The sequence below is a fragment of the Ranitomeya variabilis genome, chromosome 5 (assembly GCF_051348905.1).
Source record: "Ranitomeya variabilis isolate aRanVar5 chromosome 5, aRanVar5.hap1, whole genome shotgun sequence".
NCBI classification, from domain to species: domain Eukaryota; kingdom Metazoa; phylum Chordata; class Amphibia; order Anura; family Dendrobatidae; genus Ranitomeya; species Ranitomeya variabilis.
In genome coordinates, this window is record NC_135236.1 from 3,668,534 (window position 1) to 3,690,243 (window position 21,710).

Genomic DNA, 21,710 nt, shown 5'->3' on the forward strand with positions numbered 1-21,710 from the left:
TACACAGCTCTACACTACACCTCCATCCTGTCCTATATCTACTATTCCTGCACTGTACACAGCTCTACACTACACCTCCATCCTGTCCTGTACCTACTATTCCTGTACTGTACACAGCTCTACACTACACCTCCATCCTGTCCTGTATCTACTATTCCTGTACTGTACACAGCTCTACACTACACCTCCATCCTGTCCTGTATCTACTATTCCTGTACTGTACACAGCTCTACACTACACCTCCATCCTGTCCTGTATCTACTATTCCTGTACACACAGCTCTACACTACACCTCCATCCTGTCCTGTATCTACTATTCCTGTACTGTACACACAGCTCTACACTACACCTCCATCCTGTCCTGTATCTACTATTCCTGTACTGTACACAGCTCTACACTACACCTCCATCCTGTCCTGTATCTACTATTCCTGTACTGTACACAGCTCTACACTACACCTCCATCCTGTCCTGTATCTACTATTCCTGTACTGTACACAGCTCTACACTACACCTCCATCCTGTCCTGTATCTACTATTCCTGTACTGTACACACAGCTCTACACTACACCTCCATCCTGTCCCGTATCTACTATTCCTGTACTGTACACAGCTCTACACTACACCTCCATCCTGTCCTGTATCTACTATTCCTGTACTGTTCACACAGCTCTACACTACACCTCCATCCTGTCCCGTATCTACTATTCCTATACTGTACACACAGCTCTACACTACACCTCCATCCTGTCCTGAATCTACTATTCCAGTACTGTACACACAGCTCTACACTACACCTCCATCCTGTCCTGTATCTACTATTCCTGTACTGTACACACAGCTCTACACTACACCTCCATCCTGTCCTGTATCTACTATTCCTGTACTGTACACAGCTCTACACTACACCTCCATCCTGTCCTGTATCTACTATTCCTGTACTGTATACAGCTCTACACTACACCTCCATCCTGTCCTGTATCTACTATTCCTGTACTGTACACACAGCTCTACACTACACCTCCATCCTGTCCTGTATCTACTATTCCTGTACTGTACACCACTACACTACACCTCCATCCTGTCCTGTATCTACTATTCCTGTACTGTACACAGCTCTACACTACACCTCCATCCTGTCCTGTATCTACTATTCCTGTACTGTACACAGCTCTACACTACACCTCCATCCTGTCCTGTATCTACTATTCCTGTACTGTACACAGCTCTACACTACACCTCCATCCTGTCCTATATCTACTATTCCTGTACTGTACACAGCTCTACACTACACCTCCATCCTGTCCTATATCTACTATTCCTGTTCTGTACACAGCTCTACACTACACCTCCATCCTGTCCTGTATCTACTATTCCTGTACTGTACACACAGCTCTACACTACACCTCCATCCTGTCCTGTATCTACTATTCCTGTACTGTACACACAGCTCTACACTACACCTCCATCCTGTCCTGTATCTACTATTCCTGTACTGTACACAGCTCTACACTACACCTCCATCCTGTCCTGTATCTACTATTCCTGTACTGTACACACAGCTCTACACTACACCTCCATCCTGTCCTGTATCTACTATTCCTGTACTGTACACAGCTCTACACTACACCTCCATCCTGTCCCGTATCTACTATTCCTGTACTGTACACAGCTCTACACTACACCTCCATCCCGTCCTGTATCTACTATTTCTGTACTGTACACACAGCTCTACACTACACCTCCATCCTGTCCTGTATCTACTATTCCTGTACTGTACACAGGTCTACACTACACCTCCATCCTGTCCTGTATCTACTATTCCTGTACTGTACACAGCTCTACACTACACCTCCATCCTGTCCTGTATCTACTATTCCTGTACTGTACACACAGCTCTACACTACACCTCCATCCTGTCCCGTATCTACTATTCCTGTACTGTACACAGCTCTACACTACACCTCCATCCTCTCCCGTATCTACTATTCCTGTACTGTACACAGCTCTACACTACACCTCCATCCTGTCCTGTATCTACTATTCCTGTACTGTACACACAGCTCTACACTACACCTCCATCCTGTCCCGTATCTACTATTCCTGTACTGTACACAGCTCTACACTACACCTCCATCCTGTCCTGTATCTACTATTCCTGTACTGTACACAGCTCTACACTACACCTCCATCCTGTCCTGTATCTACTATTCCTGTACTGTACACACAGCTCTACACTACACCTCCATCCTGTCCTGTATCTACTATTCCTGTACAGTACACACAGCTCTACACTACACCTCCATCCTGTCCCGTATCTACTATTCCTGTACTGTACACACAGCTCTACACTACACCTCCATCCTGTCCCGTATCTACTATTCCTGTACTGTACACAGCTCTACACTACACCTCCATCCTGTCCCGTATCTACTATTCCTGTACTGTACACAGCTCTACACTACACCTCCATCCTGTCCTGTATCTACTATTCCTGTACTGTACACACAGCTCTACACTACACCTCCATCCTGTCCTGTATCTACTATTCCTGTACTGTACACAGCTCTACACTACACCTCCATCCTGTCCTGTATCTACTATTCCTGTACTGTACACACAGCTCTACACTACACCTCCATCCTGTCCTGTATCTACTATTCCTGTACTGTACACAGCTCTACACTACACCTCCATCCTGTCCTGTATCTGCTATTCCTGTACTGTACACAGCTCTACACTACACCTCCATCCTGTCCTGTATCTACTATTCCTGTACTGTATACACAGCTCTACACTACACCTCCATCCTGTCCCGTATCTACTATTCCTGTACTGTACACACAGCTCTACACTACACCTCCATCCTGTCCTGTATCTACTATTCCTGTACTGTACACACAGCTCTACACTACACCTCCATCCTGTCCTGTATCTACTATTCCTGTACTGTACACAGCTCTACACTACACCTCCATCCTGTCCTGTATCTACTATTCCTGTACTGTACACACAGCTCTACACTACACCTCCATCCTGTCCTGTATCTACTATTCCTGTACTGTACACACAGCTCTACACTACACCTCCATCCTGTCCTGTATCTACTATTCCTGTACTGTACACAGCTCTACACTACACCTCCATCCTGTCCTGTATCTACTATTCCTGTACTGTACACAGCTCTACACTACACCTCCATCCTGTCCTGTATCTACTATTCCTGTACTGTACACAGCTCTACACTACACCTCCATCCTGTCCCGTATCTACTATTCCTGTACTGTACACAGCTCTACACTACACCTCCATCCTGTCCTGTATCTACTATTCCTGTACTGTACACAGCTCTACACTACACCTCCATCCTGTCCTGTATCTACTATTCCTGTACTGTACACACAGCTCTACACTACACCTCCATCCTGTCCCGTATCTACTATTCCTGTACTGTACACAGCTCTACACTACACCTCCATCCTGTCCCGTATCTACTATTCCTGTACTGTACACACAGCTCTACACTACACCTCCATCCTGCCCTGTATCTACTATTCCTGTACTGTACACACAGCTCTACACTACACCTCCATCCTGTCCTGTATCTACTATTCCAGTACTGTATACAGCTCTACACTACACCTCCATCCTGTCCTGTATCTATTATTTCTGTACTGTACACAGCTCTACACTACACCTCCATCCTGTCCTGTATCTACTATTCCTGTACTGTACACACAGCTCTACACTACACCTCCATCCTGTCCTGTATCTACTATTCCTGTACTGTACACAGCTCTACACTACACCTCCATCCTGTCCTGTATCTACTATTCCTGTACTGTACACAGCTCTACACTACACCTCCATCCTGTCCTGTATCTACTATTCCTGTACAGTACACACAGCTCTACACTACACCTCCATCCTGTCCCGTATCTACTATTCCTGTACTGTACACAGCTCTACACTACACCTCCATCCTGTCCCGTATCTACTATTCCTGTACTGTACACACAGCTCTACACTACACCTCCATCCTGTCCTGTATCTACTATTCCTGTACTGTACACACAGCTCTACACTACACCTCCATCCTGTCCCGTATCTACTATTCCTGTACTGTACACAGCTCTACACTACACCTCCATCCTGTCCTGTATCTACTATTCCTGTACTGTACACACAGCTCTACACTACACCTCCATCCTGTCCTGTACCTACTATTCCTGTACTGTACACACAGCTCTATACTACACCTCCATCCTGTCCTGTATCTACTATTCCTGTACTGTACACAGCTCTACACTACACCTCCATCCTGTCCTGTATCTACTATTCCTGTACTGTACACAGCTCTACACTACACCTCCATCCTGTCCTGTACCTACTATTCCTGTACTGTACACACAGCTCTACACTACACCTCCATCCTGTCCTGTATCTACTATTCCTGTACTGTACACAGCTCTACACTACACCTCCATCCTGTCCTGTATCTACTATTCCTGTACTGTACACAGCTCTACACTACACCTCCATCCTGTCCTGTATCTACTATTCCTGTACTGTACACAGCTCTACACTACACCTCCATCCTGTCCTGTATCTACTATTCCTGTACTGTACACACAGCTCTACACTACACCTCCATCCTGTCCTGTATCTACTATTCCTGTACTGTACACATAGCTCTACACTACACCTCCATCCTGTCCTGTATCTACTATTCCTGTACTGTACACAGCTCTACACTACACCTCCATCCTGTCCTGTATCTACTATTCCTGTACTGTATACACAGCTCTACACTACACCTCCATCCTGTCCTGTATCTACTATTCCTGTACTGTACACAGCTCTACACTACACCTCCATCCTGTCCCGTATCTACTATTCCTGTACTGTACACAGCTCTACACTACACCTCCATCCTGTCCTGTATCTACTATTCCTGTATTGTACACAGCTCTACACTACACCTCCATCCTGTCCTGTATCTACTATTCCTGTACTGTACACAGCTCTACACTACACCTCCATCCTGTCCTGTATCTACTATTCCTGTACTGTACACAGCTCTACACTACACCTCCATCCTGTCCTGTATCTACTATTCCTGTACTGTACACAGCTCTACACTACACCTCCATCCTGCCCTGTATCTACTATTCCTGTACTGTACACGCAGCTCTACACTACACCTCCATCCTGTCCCGTATCTACTATTCCTGTACTGTACACAGCTCTACACTACACCTCCATCCTGTCCTGTATCTACTATTCCAGTACTGTACACACAGCTCTACACTACACCTCCATCCTGTCCTGTATCTACTATTCCTGTACTGTACACACAGCTCTACACTACACCTCCATCCTGTCCTGTATCTACTATTCCTGTACTGTACACAGCTCTACACTACACCTCCATCCTGTCCTGTATCTACTATTCCTGTACTGTACACAGCTCTACACTACACCTCCATCCTGTCCTGTATCTACTATTCCTGTACTGTACACAGCTCTACACTACACCTCCATCCTGTCCTGTATCTACTATTCCTGTACAGTACACAGCTCTACACTACACCTCCATCCTGTCCTGTATCTACTATTCCTGTACTGTACACAGCTCTACACTACACCTCCATCCTGTCCTGTATCTACTATTCCTGTGCTGTACACAGCTCTACACTACACCTCCATTCTGTCCTGTATCTACTATTCCTGTACTGTACACAGCTCTACTCTACACCTCCATCCTGTCCTGTATCTACTATTCCTGTACTGTACACAGCTCTACACTACACCTCCATCCTGTCCTGTATCTACTATTCCTGTACTGTACACAGCTCTACACTACACCTCCATCCTGTCCTGTATCTACTATTCCTGTACTGTACACACAGCTCTACACTACACCTCCATCCTGTCCTGTATCTACTATTCCTGTACTGTACACAGCTCTACACTTCACCTCCATCCTGTCCTGTATCTACTATTCCTGTACAGTACACAGCTCTACACTACACCTCCATCCTGTCCTGTATCTACTATTCCTGTACTGTACACACAGCTCTACACTACACCTCCATCCTGTCCTGTATCTACTATTCCTGTACTGTACACAGCTCTACACTACACCTCCATCCTGTCCTGTATCTACTATTCCTGTACTGTATACACAGCTCTACACTACACCTCCATCCTGTCCTGTATCTACTATTCCTGTACTGTACACACAGCTCTACACTACACCTCCATCCTGTCCTGTATCTACTATTCCTGTACTGTACACAGCTCTACACTACACCTCCATCCTGTCCTGTATCTACTATTCCTGTACTGTACACAGCTCTACACTACACCTCCATCCTGTCCTGTATCTACTATTCCTGTACTGTACACAGCTCTACACTACACCTCCATCCTGTCCTGTATCTACTATTCCTGTACAGTACACAGCTCTACACTACACCTCCATCCTGTCCTGTATCTACTATTCCTGTACTGTACACAGCTCTACACTACACCTCCATCCTGTCCTGTATCTACTATTCCTGTGCTGTACACAGCTCTACACTACACCTCCATCCTGTCCTGTATCTACTATTCCTGTACTGTACACAGCTCTACTCTACACCTCCATCCTGTCCTGTATCTACTATTCCTGTACTGTACACAGCTCTACACTACACCTCCATCCTGTCCTGTATCTACTATTCCTGTACTGTACACACAGCTCTACACTACACCTCCATCCTGTCCTGTATCTACTATTCCTGTACTGTACACACAGCTCTACACTACACCTCCATCCTGTCCTGTATCTACTATTCCTGTACTGTACACAGCTCTACACTTCACCTCCATCCTGTCCTGTATCTACTATTCCTGTACAGTACACAGCTCTACACTACACCTCCATCCTGTCCTGTATCTACTATTCCTGTACTGTACACAGCTCTACACTACACCTCCATCCTGTCCTGTATCTACTATTCCTGTACTGTACACACAGCTCTACACTACACCTCCATCCTGTCCTGTATCTACTATTCCTGTACTGTATACACAGCTCTACACTACACCTCCATCCTGTCCTGTATCTACTATTCCTGTACTGTACACAGCTCTTCACTACACCTCCATCCTGTCCTGTATCTACTATTCCTGTACTGTACACACCTCTACACTACACCTCCATCCTGTCCCGTATCTTCTATTCCTGTACTGTACACAGCTCTACACTACACCTCCATCCTGTCCTGTATCTACTATTCCTGTACTGTACACAGCTCTACACTACACCTCCATCCTGTCCTGTATCTACTATTCCTGTACTGTACACAGCTCTACACTACACCTCCATCCTGTCCTGTATCTACTATTCCTGTACTGTACACACAGCTCTACACTACACCTCCATCCTGTCCTGTATCTACTATTCCTGTACTGTACTCACAGCTCTACACTACACCTCCATCCTGTCCTGTATCTACTATTCCTGTACACAGCTCTACACTACACCTCCATCCTGTCCTATATCTACTATTCCTGCACTGTACACAGCTCTACACTACACCTCCATCCTGTCCTGTACCTACTATTCCTGTACTGTACACAGCTCTACACTACACCTCCATCCTGTCCTGTATCTACTATTCCTGTACTGTACACAGCTCTACACTACACCTCCATCCTGTCCTGTATCTACTATTCCTGTACTGTACACAGCTCTACACTACACCTCCATCCTGTCCTGTATCTACTATTCCTGTACACACAGCTCTACACTACACCTCCATCCTGTCCTGTATCTACTATTCCTGTACTGTACACACAGCTCTACACTACACCTCCATCCTGTCCTGTATCTACTATTCCTGTACTGTACACACAGCTCTACACTACACCTCCATCCTGTCCTGTATCTACTATTCCTGTACTGTACACAGCTCTACACTACACCTCCATCCTGTCCTGTATCTACTATTCCTGTACTGTACACAGCTCTACACTACACCTCCATCCTGTCCTGTATCTACTATTCCTGTACTGTACACAGCTCTACACTACACCTCCATCCTGTCCTGTATCTACTATTCCTGTACTGTACACACAGCTCTACACTACACCTCCATCCTGTCCCGTATCTACTATTCCTGTACTGTACACAGCTCTACACTACACCTCCATCCTGTCCTGTATCTACTATTCCTGTACTGTTCACACAGCTCTACACTACACCTCCATCCTGTCCCGTATCTACTATTCCTATACTGTACACACAGCTCTACACTACACCTCCATCCTGTCCTGAATCTACTATTCCAGTACTGTACACACAGCTCTACACTACACCTCCATCCTGTCCTGTATCTACTATTCCTGTACTGTACACACAGCTCTACACTACACCTCCATCCTGTCCTGTATCTACTATTCCTGTACTGTACACAGCTCTACACTACACCTCCATCCTGTCCTGTATCTACTATTCCTGTACTGTATACAGCTCTACACTACACCTCCATCCTGTCCTGTATCTACTATTCCTGTACTGTACACACAGCTCTACACTACACCTCCATCCTGTCCTGTATCTACTATTCCTGTACTGTACACCACTACACTACACCTCCATCCTGTCCTGTATCTACTATTCCTGTACTGTACACAGCTCTACACTACACCTCCATCCTGTCCTGTATCTACTATTCCTGTACTGTACACAGCTCTACACTACACCTCCATCCTGTCCTGTATCTACTATTCCTGTACTGTACACAGCTCTACACTACACCTCCATCCTGTCCTATATCTACTATTCCTGTACTGTACACAGCTCTACACTACACCTCCATCCTGTCCTATATCTACTATTCCTGTTCTGTACACAGCTCTACACTACACCTCCATCCTGTCCTGTATCTACTATTCCTGTACTGTACACACAGCTCTACACTACACCTCCATCCTGTCCTGTATCTACTATTCCTGTACTGTACACACAGCTCTACACTACACCTCCATCCTGTCCTGTATCTACTATTCCTGTACTGTACACAGCTCTACACTACACCTCCATCCTGTCCTGTATCTACTATTCCTGTACTGTACACACAGCTCTACACTACACCTCCATCCTGTCCTGTATCTACTATTCCTGTACTGTACACAGCTCTACACTACACCTCCATCCTGTCCCGTATCTACTATTCCTGTACTGTACACAGCTCTACACTACACCTCCATCCCGTCCTGTATCTACTATTTCTGTACTGTACACACAGCTCTACACTACACCTCCATCCTGTCCTGTATCTACTATTCCTGTACTGTACACAGGTCTACACTACACCTCCATCCTGTCCTGTATCTACTATTCCTGTACTGTACACAGCTCTACACTACACCTCCATCCTGTCCTGTATCTACTATTCCTGTACTGTACACACAGCTCTACACTACACCTCCATCCTGTCCCGTATCTACTATTCCTGTACTGTACACAGCTCTACACTACACCTCCATCCTGTCCCGTATCTACTATTCCTGTACTGTACACAGCTCTACACTACACCTCCATCCTGTCCTGTATCTACTATTCCTGTACTGTACACACAGCTCTACACTACACCTCCATCCTGTCCCGTATCTACTATTCCTGTACTGTACACAGCTCTACACTACACCTCCATCCTGTCCTGTATCTACTATTCCTGTACTGTACACAGCTCTACACTACACCTCCATCCTGTCCTGTATCTACTATTCCTGTACTGTACACACAGCTCTACACTACACCTCCATCCTGTCCCGTATCTACTATTCCTGTACAGTACACACAGCTCTACACTACACCTCCATCCTGTCCCGTATCTACTATTCCTGTACTGTACACACAGCTCTACACTACACCTCCATCCTGTCCCGTATCTACTATTCCTGTACTGTACACAGCTCTACACTACACCTCCATCCTGTCCCGTATCTACTATTCCTGTACTGTACACAGCTCTACACTACACCTCCATCCTGTCCTGTATCTACTATTCCTGTACTGTACACACAGCTCTACACTACACCTCCATCCTGTCCTGTATCTACTATTCCTGTACTGTACACAGCTCTACACTACACCTCCATCCTGTCCTGTATCTACTATTCCTGTACTGTACACACAGCTCTACACTACACCTCCATCCTGTCCTGTATCTACTATTCCTGTACTGTACACAGCTCTACACTACACCTCCATCCTGTCCTGTATCTGCTATTCCTGTACTGTACACAGCTCTACACTACACCTCCATCCTGTCCTGTATCTACTATTCCTGTACTGTATACACAGCTCTACACTACACCTCCATCCTGTCCCGTATCTACTATTCCTGTACTGTACACACAGCTCTACACTACACCTCCATCCTGTCCTGTATCTACTATTCCTGTACTGTACACACAGCTCTACACTACACCTCCATCCTGTCCTGTATCTACTATTCCTGTACTGTACACAGCTCTACACTACACCTCCATCCTGTCCTGTATCTACTATTCCTGTACTGTACACAGCTCTACACTACACCTCCATCCTGTCCTGTATCTACTATTCCTGTACTGTACACAGCTCTACACTACACCTCCATCCTGTCCCGTATCTACTATTCCTGTACTGTACACAGCTCTACACTACACCTCCATCCTGTCCTGTATCTACTATTCCTGTACTGTACACAGCTCTACACTACACCTCCATCCTGTCCTGTATCTACTATTCCTGTACTGTACACACAGCTCTACACTACACCTCCATCCTGTCCCGTATCTACTATTCCTGTACTGTACACAGCTCTACACTACACCTCCATCCTGTCCCGTATCTACTATTCCTGTACTGTACACACAGCTCTACACTACACCTCCATCCTGCCCTGTATCTACTATTCCTGTACTGTACACACAGCTCTACACTACACCTCCATCCTGTCCTGTATCTACTATTCCAGTACTGTATACAGCTCTACACTACACCTCCATCCTGTCCTGTATCTATTATTTCTGTACTGTACACAGCTCTACACTACACCTCCATCCTGTCCTGTATCTACTATTCCTGTACTGTACACACAGCTCTACACTACACCTCCATCCTGTCCTGTATCTACTATTCCTGTACTGTACACAGCTCTACACTACACCTCCATCCTGTCCTGTATCTACTATTCCTGTACTGTACACAGCTCTACACTACACCTCCATCCTGTCCTGTATCTACTATTCCTGTACAGTACACACAGCTCTACACTACACCTCCATCCTGTCCCGTATCTACTATTCCTGTACTGTACACAGCTCTACACTACACCTCCATCCTGTCCCGTATCTACTATTCCTGTACTGTACACACAGCTCTACACTACACCTCCATCCTGTCCTGTATCTACTATTCCTGTACTGTACACACAGCTCTACACTACACCTCCATCCTGTCCCGTATCTACTATTCCTGTACTGTACACAGCTCTACACTACACCTCCATCCTGTCCTGTATCTACTATTCCTGTACTGTACACACAGCTCTACACTACACCTCCATCCTGTCCTGTACCTACTATTCCTGTACTGTACACACAGCTCTATACTACACCTCCATCCTGTCCTGTATCTACTATTCCTGTACTGTACACAGCTCTACACTACACCTCCATCCTGTCCTGTATCTACTATTCCTGTACTGTACACAGCTCTACACTACACCTCCATCCTGTCCTGTATCTACTATTCCTGTACTGTACACACAGCTCTACACTACACCTCCATCCTGTCCTGTATCTACTATTCCTGTACTGTACACATAGCTCTACACTACACCTCCATCCTGTCCTGTATCTACTATTCCTGTACTGTACACAGCTCTACACTACACCTCCATCCTGTCCTGTATCTACTATTCCTGTACTGTATACACAGCTCTACACTACACCTCCATCCTGTCCTGTATCTACTATTCCTGTACTGTACACAGCTCTACACTACACCTCCATCCTGTCCCGTATCTACTATTCCTGTACTGTACACAGCTCTACACTACACCTCCATCCTGTCCTGTATCTACTATTCCTGTATTGTACACAGCTCTACACTACACCTCCATCCTGTCCTGTATCTACTATTCCTGTACTGTACACAGCTCTACACTACACCTCCATCCTGTCCTGTATCTACTATTCCTGTACTGTACACAGCTCTACACTACACCTCCATCCTGTCCTGTATCTACTATTCCTGTACTGTACACAGCTCTACACTACACCTCCATCCTGCCCTGTATCTACTATTCCTGTACTGTACACGCAGCTCTACACTACACCTCCATCCTGTCCCGTATCTACTATTCCTGTACTGTACACAGCTCTACACTACACCTCCATCCTGTCCTGTATCTACTATTCCAGTACTGTACACACAGCTCTACACTACACCTCCATCCTGTCCTGTATCTACTATTCCTGTACTGTACACACAGCTCTACACTACACCTCCATCCTGTCCTGTATCTACTATTCCTGTACTGTACACAGCTCTACACTACACCTCCATCCTGTCCTGTATCTACTATTCCTGTACTGTACACAGCTCTACACTACACCTCCATCCTGTCCTGTATCTACTATTCCTGTACTGTACACAGCTCTACACTACACCTCCATCCTGTCCTGTATCTACTATTCCTGTACAGTACACAGCTCTACACTACACCTCCATCCTGTCCTGTATCTACTATTCCTGTACTGTACACACAGCTCTACACTACACCTCCATCCTGTCCTGTATCTCCTATTCCTGTACTGTACACAGCTCTACACTACACCTCCATCCTGTCCTGTATCTACTATTCCTGTACTATACACAGCTCTACACTACACCTCCATCCTGTCCTGTATCTACTATTCCTGTACTGTACACAGCTCTACACTACACCTCCATCCTGTCCTGTATCTACTATTCCTGTACTGTACACAGCTCTACACTACACCTCCATCCTGTCCTGTATCTACTATTCCTGTGCTGTACACAGCTCTACACTACACCTCCATCCTGTCCTGTATCTACTATTCCTGTACTGTACACACAGCTCTACACTACACCTCCATCCTGTCCTGTATCTACTATTCCTGTACTGTACACAGCTCTACACTACACCTCCATCCTGTCCTGTATCTACTATTCCTGTACTGTACACAGCTCTACACTACACCTCCATCCTGTCCTGTATCTACTATTCCTGTACTGTACACAGCTCTACACTACACCTCCATCCTGTCCTGTATCTACTATTCCTGTACAGTACACAGCTCTACACTACACCTCCATCCTGTCCTGTATCTACTATTCCTGTACTGTACACAGCTCTACACTACACCTCCATCCTGTCCTGTATCTACTATTCCTGTGCTGTACACAGCTCTACACTACACCTCCATCCTGTCCTGTATCTACTATTCCTGTACTGTACACAGCTCTACTCTACACCTCCATCCTGTCCTGTATCTACTATTCCTGTACTGTACACAGCTCTACACTACACCTCCATCCTGTCCTGTATCTACTATTCCTGTACTGTACACACAGCTCTACACTACACCTCCATCCTGTCCTGTATCTACTATTCCTGTACTGTACACACAGCTCTACACTACACCTCCATCCTGTCCTGTATCTACTATTCCTGTACTGTACACAGCTCTACACTTCACCTCCATCCTGTCCTGTATCTACTATTCCTGTACAGTACACAGCTCTACACTACACCTCCATCCTGTCCTGTATCTACTATTCCTGTACTGTACACAGCTCTACACTACACCTCCATCCTGTCCTGTATCTACTATTCCTGTACTGTACACACAGCTCTACACTACACCTCCATCCTGTCCTGTATCTACTATTCCTGTACTGTATACACAGCTCTACACTACACCTCCATCCTGTCCTGTATCTACTATTCCTGTACTGTACACACAGCTCTACACTACACCTCCATCCTGTCCTGTATCTACTATTCCTGTACTGTACACAGCTCTACACTACACCTCCATCCTGTCCTGTATCTACTATTCCTGTACTGTACACAGCTCTACACTACACCTCCATCCTGTCCCGTATCTACTATTCCTGTACTGTACACACAGCTCTACACTACACCTCCATCCTGTCCTGTATCTACTATTCCTGTACTATACACAGCTCTACACTACACCTCCATCCTGTCCCGTATCTACTATTCCTGTACTGTACACACAGCTCTACACTACACCTCCATCCTGTCCTGTATCTACTATTCCTGTACTGTACACAGCTCTACACTACACCTCCATCCTGTCCTGTATCTACTATTCCTGTACTGTATACACAGCTCTACACTACACCTCCATCCTGTCCTGTATCTACTATTCCTGTACTGTACACACAGCTCTACACTACACCTCCATCCTGTCCTGTATCTACTATTCCTGTACTGTACACAGCTCTACACTACACCTCCATCCTGTCCCGTATCTACTATTCCTGTACTGTACACACAGCTCTACACTACACCTCCATCCTGTCCTGTACCTACTATTCCTGTACTGTACACAGCTCTACACTACACCTCCATCCTGTCCTGTATCTACTATTCCTGTGCTGTACACAGCTCTACACTACACCTCCATCCTGTCCTGTATCTACTATTCCTGTACTGTACACAACTCTACACTACACCTCCATCCTGTCCTGTATCTACTATTCCTGTACTGTACACAGCTCTACACTACACCTCCATCCTGTCCTGTATCTACTATTCCTATACTGTACACACAGCTCTACACTACATCTCCATCCTGTCCTGTATCTACTATTCCTGTACTGTACACAGCTCTACACTACACCTCCATCCTGTCCTGTATCTACTATTCCTGTACTGTACACAGCTCTACTCTACACCTCCATCCTGTCCTGTATCTACTATTCCTGTACTGTACACAGCTCTACACTACACCTCCATCCTGTCCTGTATCTACTATTCCTGTACTGTACACACAGCTCTACACTACACCTCCATCCTGTCCTGTATCTACTATTCCTGTACTGTACACACAGCTCTACACTACACCTCCATCCTGTCCTGTATCTACTATTCCTGTACTGTACACAGCTCTACACTACACCTCCATCCTGTCCTGTATCTGCTATTCCTGTACTGTACACAGCTCTACACTACACCTCCATCCTGTCCTGTATCTACTATTCCTGTACTGTATACACAGCTCTACACTACACCTCCATCCTGTCCCGTATCTACTATTCCTGTACTGTACACACAGCTCTACACTACACCTCCATCCTGTCCTGTATCTACTATTCCTGTACTGTACACACAGCTCTACACTACACCTCCATCCTGTCCTGTATCTACTATTCCTGTACTGTACACAGCTCTACACTACACCTCCATCCTGTCCTGTATCTACTATTCCTGTACTGTACACAGCTCTACACTACACCTCCATCCTGTCCTGTATCTACTATTCCTGTACTGTACACACAGCTCTACACTACACCTCCATCCTGTCCCGTATCTACTATTCCTGTACTGTACACAGCTCTACACTACACCTCCATCCTGTCCCGTATCTACTATTCCTGTACTGTACACAGCTCTACACTACACCTCCATCCTGTCCTGTATCTACTATTCCTGTACTGTACACAGCTCTACACCTCACCTCCATCCTGTCCTGTATCTACTATTCCTGTACTGTACACACAGCTCTACACTACACCTCCATCCTGTCCTGTATCTACTATTCCAGTACTGTATACAGCTCTACACTACACCTCCATCCTGTCCTGTATCTATTATTTCTGTACTGTACACAGCTCTACACTACACCTCCATCCTGTCCTGTATCTACTATTCCTGTACTGTACACACAGCTCTACACTACACCTCCATCCTGTCCTGTATCTACTATTCCTGTACTGTACACAGCTCTACACTACACCTCCATCCTGTCCTGTATCTACTATTCCTGTACTGTACACAGCTCTACACTACACCTCCATCCTGTCCTGTATCTACTATTCCTGTACTGTACACACAGCTCTACACTACACCTCCATCCTGTCCTGTATCTACTATTCCTGTACTGTACACAGCTCTACACTACACCTCCATCCTGTCCTGTATCTACTATTCCTGTACTGTACACACAGCTCTACACTACACCTCCATCCTGTCCTGTATCTACTATTCCTGTACTGTACACATAGCTCTACACTACACCTCCATCCTGTCCTGTATCTACTATTCCTGTACTGTACACAGCTCTACACTACACCTCCATCCTGTCCTGTATCTACTATTCCTGTACTGTACACAGCTCTACACTACACCTCCATCCTGTCCTGTATCTACTATTCCTGTATTGTACACAGCTCTACACTACACCTCCATCCTGTCCTGTATCTACTATTCCTGTACTGTACACAGCTCTACACTACACCTCCATCCTGTCCTGTATCTACTATTCCTGTACTGTACACACAGCTCTACACTACACCTCCATCCTGTCCTGTATCTACTATTCCTGTACACACAGCTCTACACTACACCTCCATCCTGTCCCGTATCTACTATTCCTGTACTGTACACACAGCTCTACACTACACCTCCATCCTGTCCTGTATCTACTATTCCTGTACTGTACACACAGCTCTACACTACACCTCCATCCTGTCCTGTATCTACTATTCCTGTACTGTACACACAGCTCTACACTACACCTCCATCCTGTCCTGTATCTACTATTCCTGTACTGTACACACAGCTCTACACTACACCTCCATCCTGTCCTGTATCTACTATTCCTGTACTGTACACAGCTCTACACTACACCTCCATCCTGTCCCGTATCTACTATTCCTGTACTGTACACACAGCTCTACACTACACCTCCATCCTGTCCTGTATCTACTATTCCTGTACTGTACACAGCTCTATACTACACCTCCATCCTGTCCTGTATCTACTATTCCTGTACTGTACACACAGCTCTACACTACACCTCCATCCTGCCCTGTATCTACTATTCCTGTACTGTACACAGCTCTACACTACACCTCCATCCTGTCCTGTATCTACTATTCCTGTACTGTACACAGCTCTACACTACACCTCCATCCTGTCCTGTATCTACTATTCCTGTACTGTACACAGCTCTACACTACACCTCCATCCTGTCCTGTATCTACTATTCCTGTACAGTACACAGCTCTACACTACACCTCCATCCTGTCCTGTATCTACTATTCCTGTACTGTACACAGCTCTACACTACACCTCCATCCTGTCCTGTATCTACTATTCCTGTACTGTACACACAGCTCTACACTACACCTCCATCCTGTCCTGTATCTACTATTCCTGTACTGTACACACAGCTCTACACTACACCTCCATCCTGTCCTGTATCTACTATTCCTGTACTGTACACAGCTCTACACTACACCTCCATCCTGTCCCGTATCTACTATTCCAGTACTGTATACAGCTCTACACTACACCTCCATCCTGTCCTGTATCTACTATTCCTGTACTGTACACAGCTCTACACTACACCTCCATCCTGTCCTGTATCTACTATTCCTGTACTGTACACACAGCTCTACACTACACCTCCATCCTGTCCTGTATCTACTATTCCTGTACTGTACACACAGCTCTACACTACACCTCCATCCTGTCCTGTATCTACTATTCCTGTGCTGTACACAGCTCTACACTACACCTCCATCCTGTCCTGTATCTACTATTCCTGTACTGTACACAGCTCTACACTACACCTCCATCCTGTCCTGTATCTACTATTCCTGTACTGTACACAGCTCTACACTACACCTCCATCCTGTCCTGTATCTACTATTCCTGTACTGTACACACAGCTCTACACTACACCTCCATCCTGTCCTGTATCTACTATTCCTGTACTGTACACACAGCTCTACACTACACCTCCATCCTGTCCTGTATCTACTATTCCTGTACTGTACACAGCTCTACACTACACCTCCATCCTGTCCTGTATCTACTATTCCTGTACTGTACACACAGCTCTACACTACACCTCCATCCTGTCCTGTATCTACTATTCCTGTACTGTACACACAGCTCTACACTACACCTCCATCCTGTCCTGTATCTACTATTCCTGTACTGTACACAGCTCTACACTACACCTCCATCCTGTCCTGTATCTACTATTCCTGTACTGTACACACAGCTCTACACTACACCTCCATCTTGTCCTGTATCTGCTATTCCTGTACTGTACACAGCTCTACACTACACCTCCATCCTGTCCTGTATCTACTATTCCTGTACTGTACACAGCTCTACACTACACCTCCACCCTGTCCTGTATCTACTATTCCTGTACTGTACACAGCTCTACACTACACCTCCATCCTGTCCTGTATCTACTATTCCTGTACTGTACACACAGCTCTACACTACACCTCCATCCTGTCCTGTACCTACTATTCCTGTACTGTACACACAGCTCTACACTACACCTCCATCCTGTCCTGTATCTACTATTCCTGTACTGTATACACAGCTCTACACTACACCTCCATCCTGTCCTGTATCTACTATTCCTGTACTGTACACAGCTCTACACTACACCTCCACCCTGTCCTGTATCTACTATTCCTGTACTGTACACACAGCTCTACACTACACCTCCATCCTGTCCTGTATCTACTATTCCTGTACTGTACACAGCTCTACACTACACCTCCATCCTGTCCCGTATCTACTATTCCTGTACTGTACACACAGCTCTACACTACACCTCCATCCTGTCCTGTATCTACTATTTCTGTACTGTACACACAGCTCTACACTACACCTCCATCCTGTCCTGTATCTACTATTCCTGTACTGTACACAGCTCTACACTACACCTCCATCCTGTCCCGTCTCTACTAGTGATGAGCGAACAATAACCAGATGATAATGTCTTATAAGAGCACAGTCGGGTGTTTTCGGAGCCTCTGTGTGTGCTCGTATATTGTGTTCGATACTCTGCTTTTGCATGATTTGTTTGTTAGACAGCCTGAACACATGTGAGGTTCACCTGTTTGTTACACAATCCCCACCGAGTTCGTGCCGTCTTACAGCCACAAATCATGCAGCATCAGAGTATGGAATATAATATAGAGCACACACAGATGCTCCGTTAACACCTGAGCGTGCTCGCTTACGACGTTATCTGAACACGTTCTCTCATCGCTAGTATCTACTATTCCTGTACTTTCTTGTGTACATCTGTTTTTGTCATGTCTAGTGACGTCCGCTTCTCTTTGTCTTTTTAGGTCGGGAGGACACAGTGTTGAGTTATGAGATGGTTGTACATATGGAAGGTTTGTAGTTTTTTCTCATGATTTGTTTGTAATTATTAATGATTTTTTGCACATGAGCTCAGCGAACTGTCAAGATTCTCTTGCGATCATGGTTCATTTAGTGTATTTTATACTATAATTATTTGCATTGTGGTAGATTGGCTTGCTCCGCTGCACACGGAGGTAAACACGGGTACACTGAAGCTTTAAGAATTTCCTTTGTTTTTTTGTAAAACTTGGTGTAGTAAAAAAAATACAGCCCTCTGGGCAAAACAGGAGCACAAAAAAAAATGGTGGCTGAACAAACACATTCCTTCTGTGAATAGGGTTCCTCCTGCTCACGGCAGGCAGAGCACACACTGTTCAGCTTCACAAGGCCATGCAGAGCTCTTCTGCAGTGCAACTTCTCCAGGCATTCACTGAACACTGAAAGCTCTGACCTTCAGCTATTTAAGCCCAGACCATATGTGACTGGGTGTACAGCAGATCAGGAAGGGACAACAGGCCGAGGGACGATCCAACGAGATTTATTAAAGCAGGGAGCATACAACATCAAATATCCATAATGTCCTTCAAATCCACGAGAAATCCACAATAAGTCCAAGTAAAGAAACATATCTGGAGGTGCTTTCCAGTAATCCTGCACCCGATAAACGAAACAATAGTCCTTCCACGAGTCCAACAGAACAGATTCGGGGGCACCTCCCGATAATCCTTGTGCCAGCTAACAAAGCAATAGTCCACACGAGTCCAAGGGATCCCAAAACAAGCTCACAAATGACGAGATATGTCCTCAGCTCAAGTCTTACCCCGTTCGCTTCCGCAGTCACAGATGGACGTGGGGTCTTGCCTCAGCTAAGAATCCCCACTCCTTCTCCTTTAAGGATCAACTCACATCTCATCTCAAAAATAAGAATGGATTGTCTGAGCTCCTGGGATCCGCCCATGAAGGGGGGTAGGGGTCACACCTTCTATTCAATGGTTGGGTCCACCAGAAGATTCTAGACTGGTCGGCTCCGCTTAGTCTATCTAGTATGTACATTTGACTAGCCACCTGCTGTGAGGAAGAATGGCTATTCCTTCACTAGTGATGTTGACAAAGCTTAATTACATTATAGCTTAGGGCTGCAAGTATTGGGGGAAGGAGACATTGTTGTTACAGGTAAACTCCCAGCACAAGAAAATACATAAATTACAGCTAATAGAAACCAGAGAACAGTTACATACATCAAATGGCATATTATTCAACTACAGGACAGGGCAAAAGTACATATCATGACACCATATGACTCCTCAACCACGTGACTGATCACATGACTGTGACCTCTCCAAGTTCCTGTGAGCACACGGTGGTGCTGGCTCTGTAGGTGGAGATATGGGCCGACACTCTTCCACCCGCTCTGTGAATGTCCCCCTAAAAACCAGCCCATAACTTACTGTAAGATGGACAAGTCCTGGAGGGGAGATATGTGTCATCCCGGCTATTAGCTGCGGTGATGTGAGCTCGGAAGTATGCTTCAGCACGTACAGTGCTGAGAAAGTTATTTAGGTCATTCCAGGGCCGGGTTTTACTAGCGGTCATAAGAGATGGGTGGGAATGACCGCTCACAGATCCCCACCCCGTGGGTGTGGTTTGGCTAATAAAATGGAGGCCAAATGTCTCATTCAGGGCCTGTGGCTGGAGGTGAGGAGACCTCCCAGGTTTGTGTGCTAAAGACACTGACCAGAGCGGGCGGACCCACATTATTATATGGACTGTTTAATTTTCCTGTTTGCTTTTCACTTTATGCCTGAAAAGGCTGTCCGTTTGTTTTATAGCAAGAGCTGTTTATGCAATTTTAATAAACTTGCTTGGACATTTCCACAATACCGCTTCCTGTGCCTACCTCAACCGCAGCCGACTGAGTACAGATTCCTACAATTGGTGCTAGAAGTACGGGCACGAATCCCAAGAGGCAGTGTGACTGCTGATACCGCATGTCCTGAGTGACAGTGGCTGCAGGAGTGAAATCCGACAGCATGGAGGAGCTTGTGAAGCATTTGGTCCAGGTGCAGCAACAGCATCAGCTCGCCAGTCAATGCAGCAAATGGCACAGAAAGAAAGGAATAAGCTGTTGGCACAGCAGCAGGAGGCGCTAACTCGGCCGATGGATCTCCTCGCAGAGGCGGCTCGTGGGAGGCTGGCGGTCTCTCCTCCCCATCTCCAGGTGATGACTCGTAAGCCAGAAAGACAGTAAGAAGAGTGTTGCAA

General features: G+C 45.8%; 1 protein-coding gene across 10 annotated transcripts in view; it reads left to right on the plus strand.

The window, feature by feature from the left end:
* The window catches only part of DLG4 (discs large MAGUK scaffold protein 4), a 393,288-nt gene that overhangs the window by 282,792 nt on the left and 88,786 nt on the right, over positions 1-21,710 (plus strand). For all 10 annotated transcript variants that reach the window (XM_077261457.1, XM_077261458.1, XM_077261461.1 and 7 more), the window contains one exon: positions 19,433-19,480. In XM_077261457.1, the coding sequence (XP_077117572.1) occupies positions 19,433-19,480 (48 nt within the window). The remainder of the gene's footprint in view (positions 1-19,432; positions 19,481-21,710) is intronic.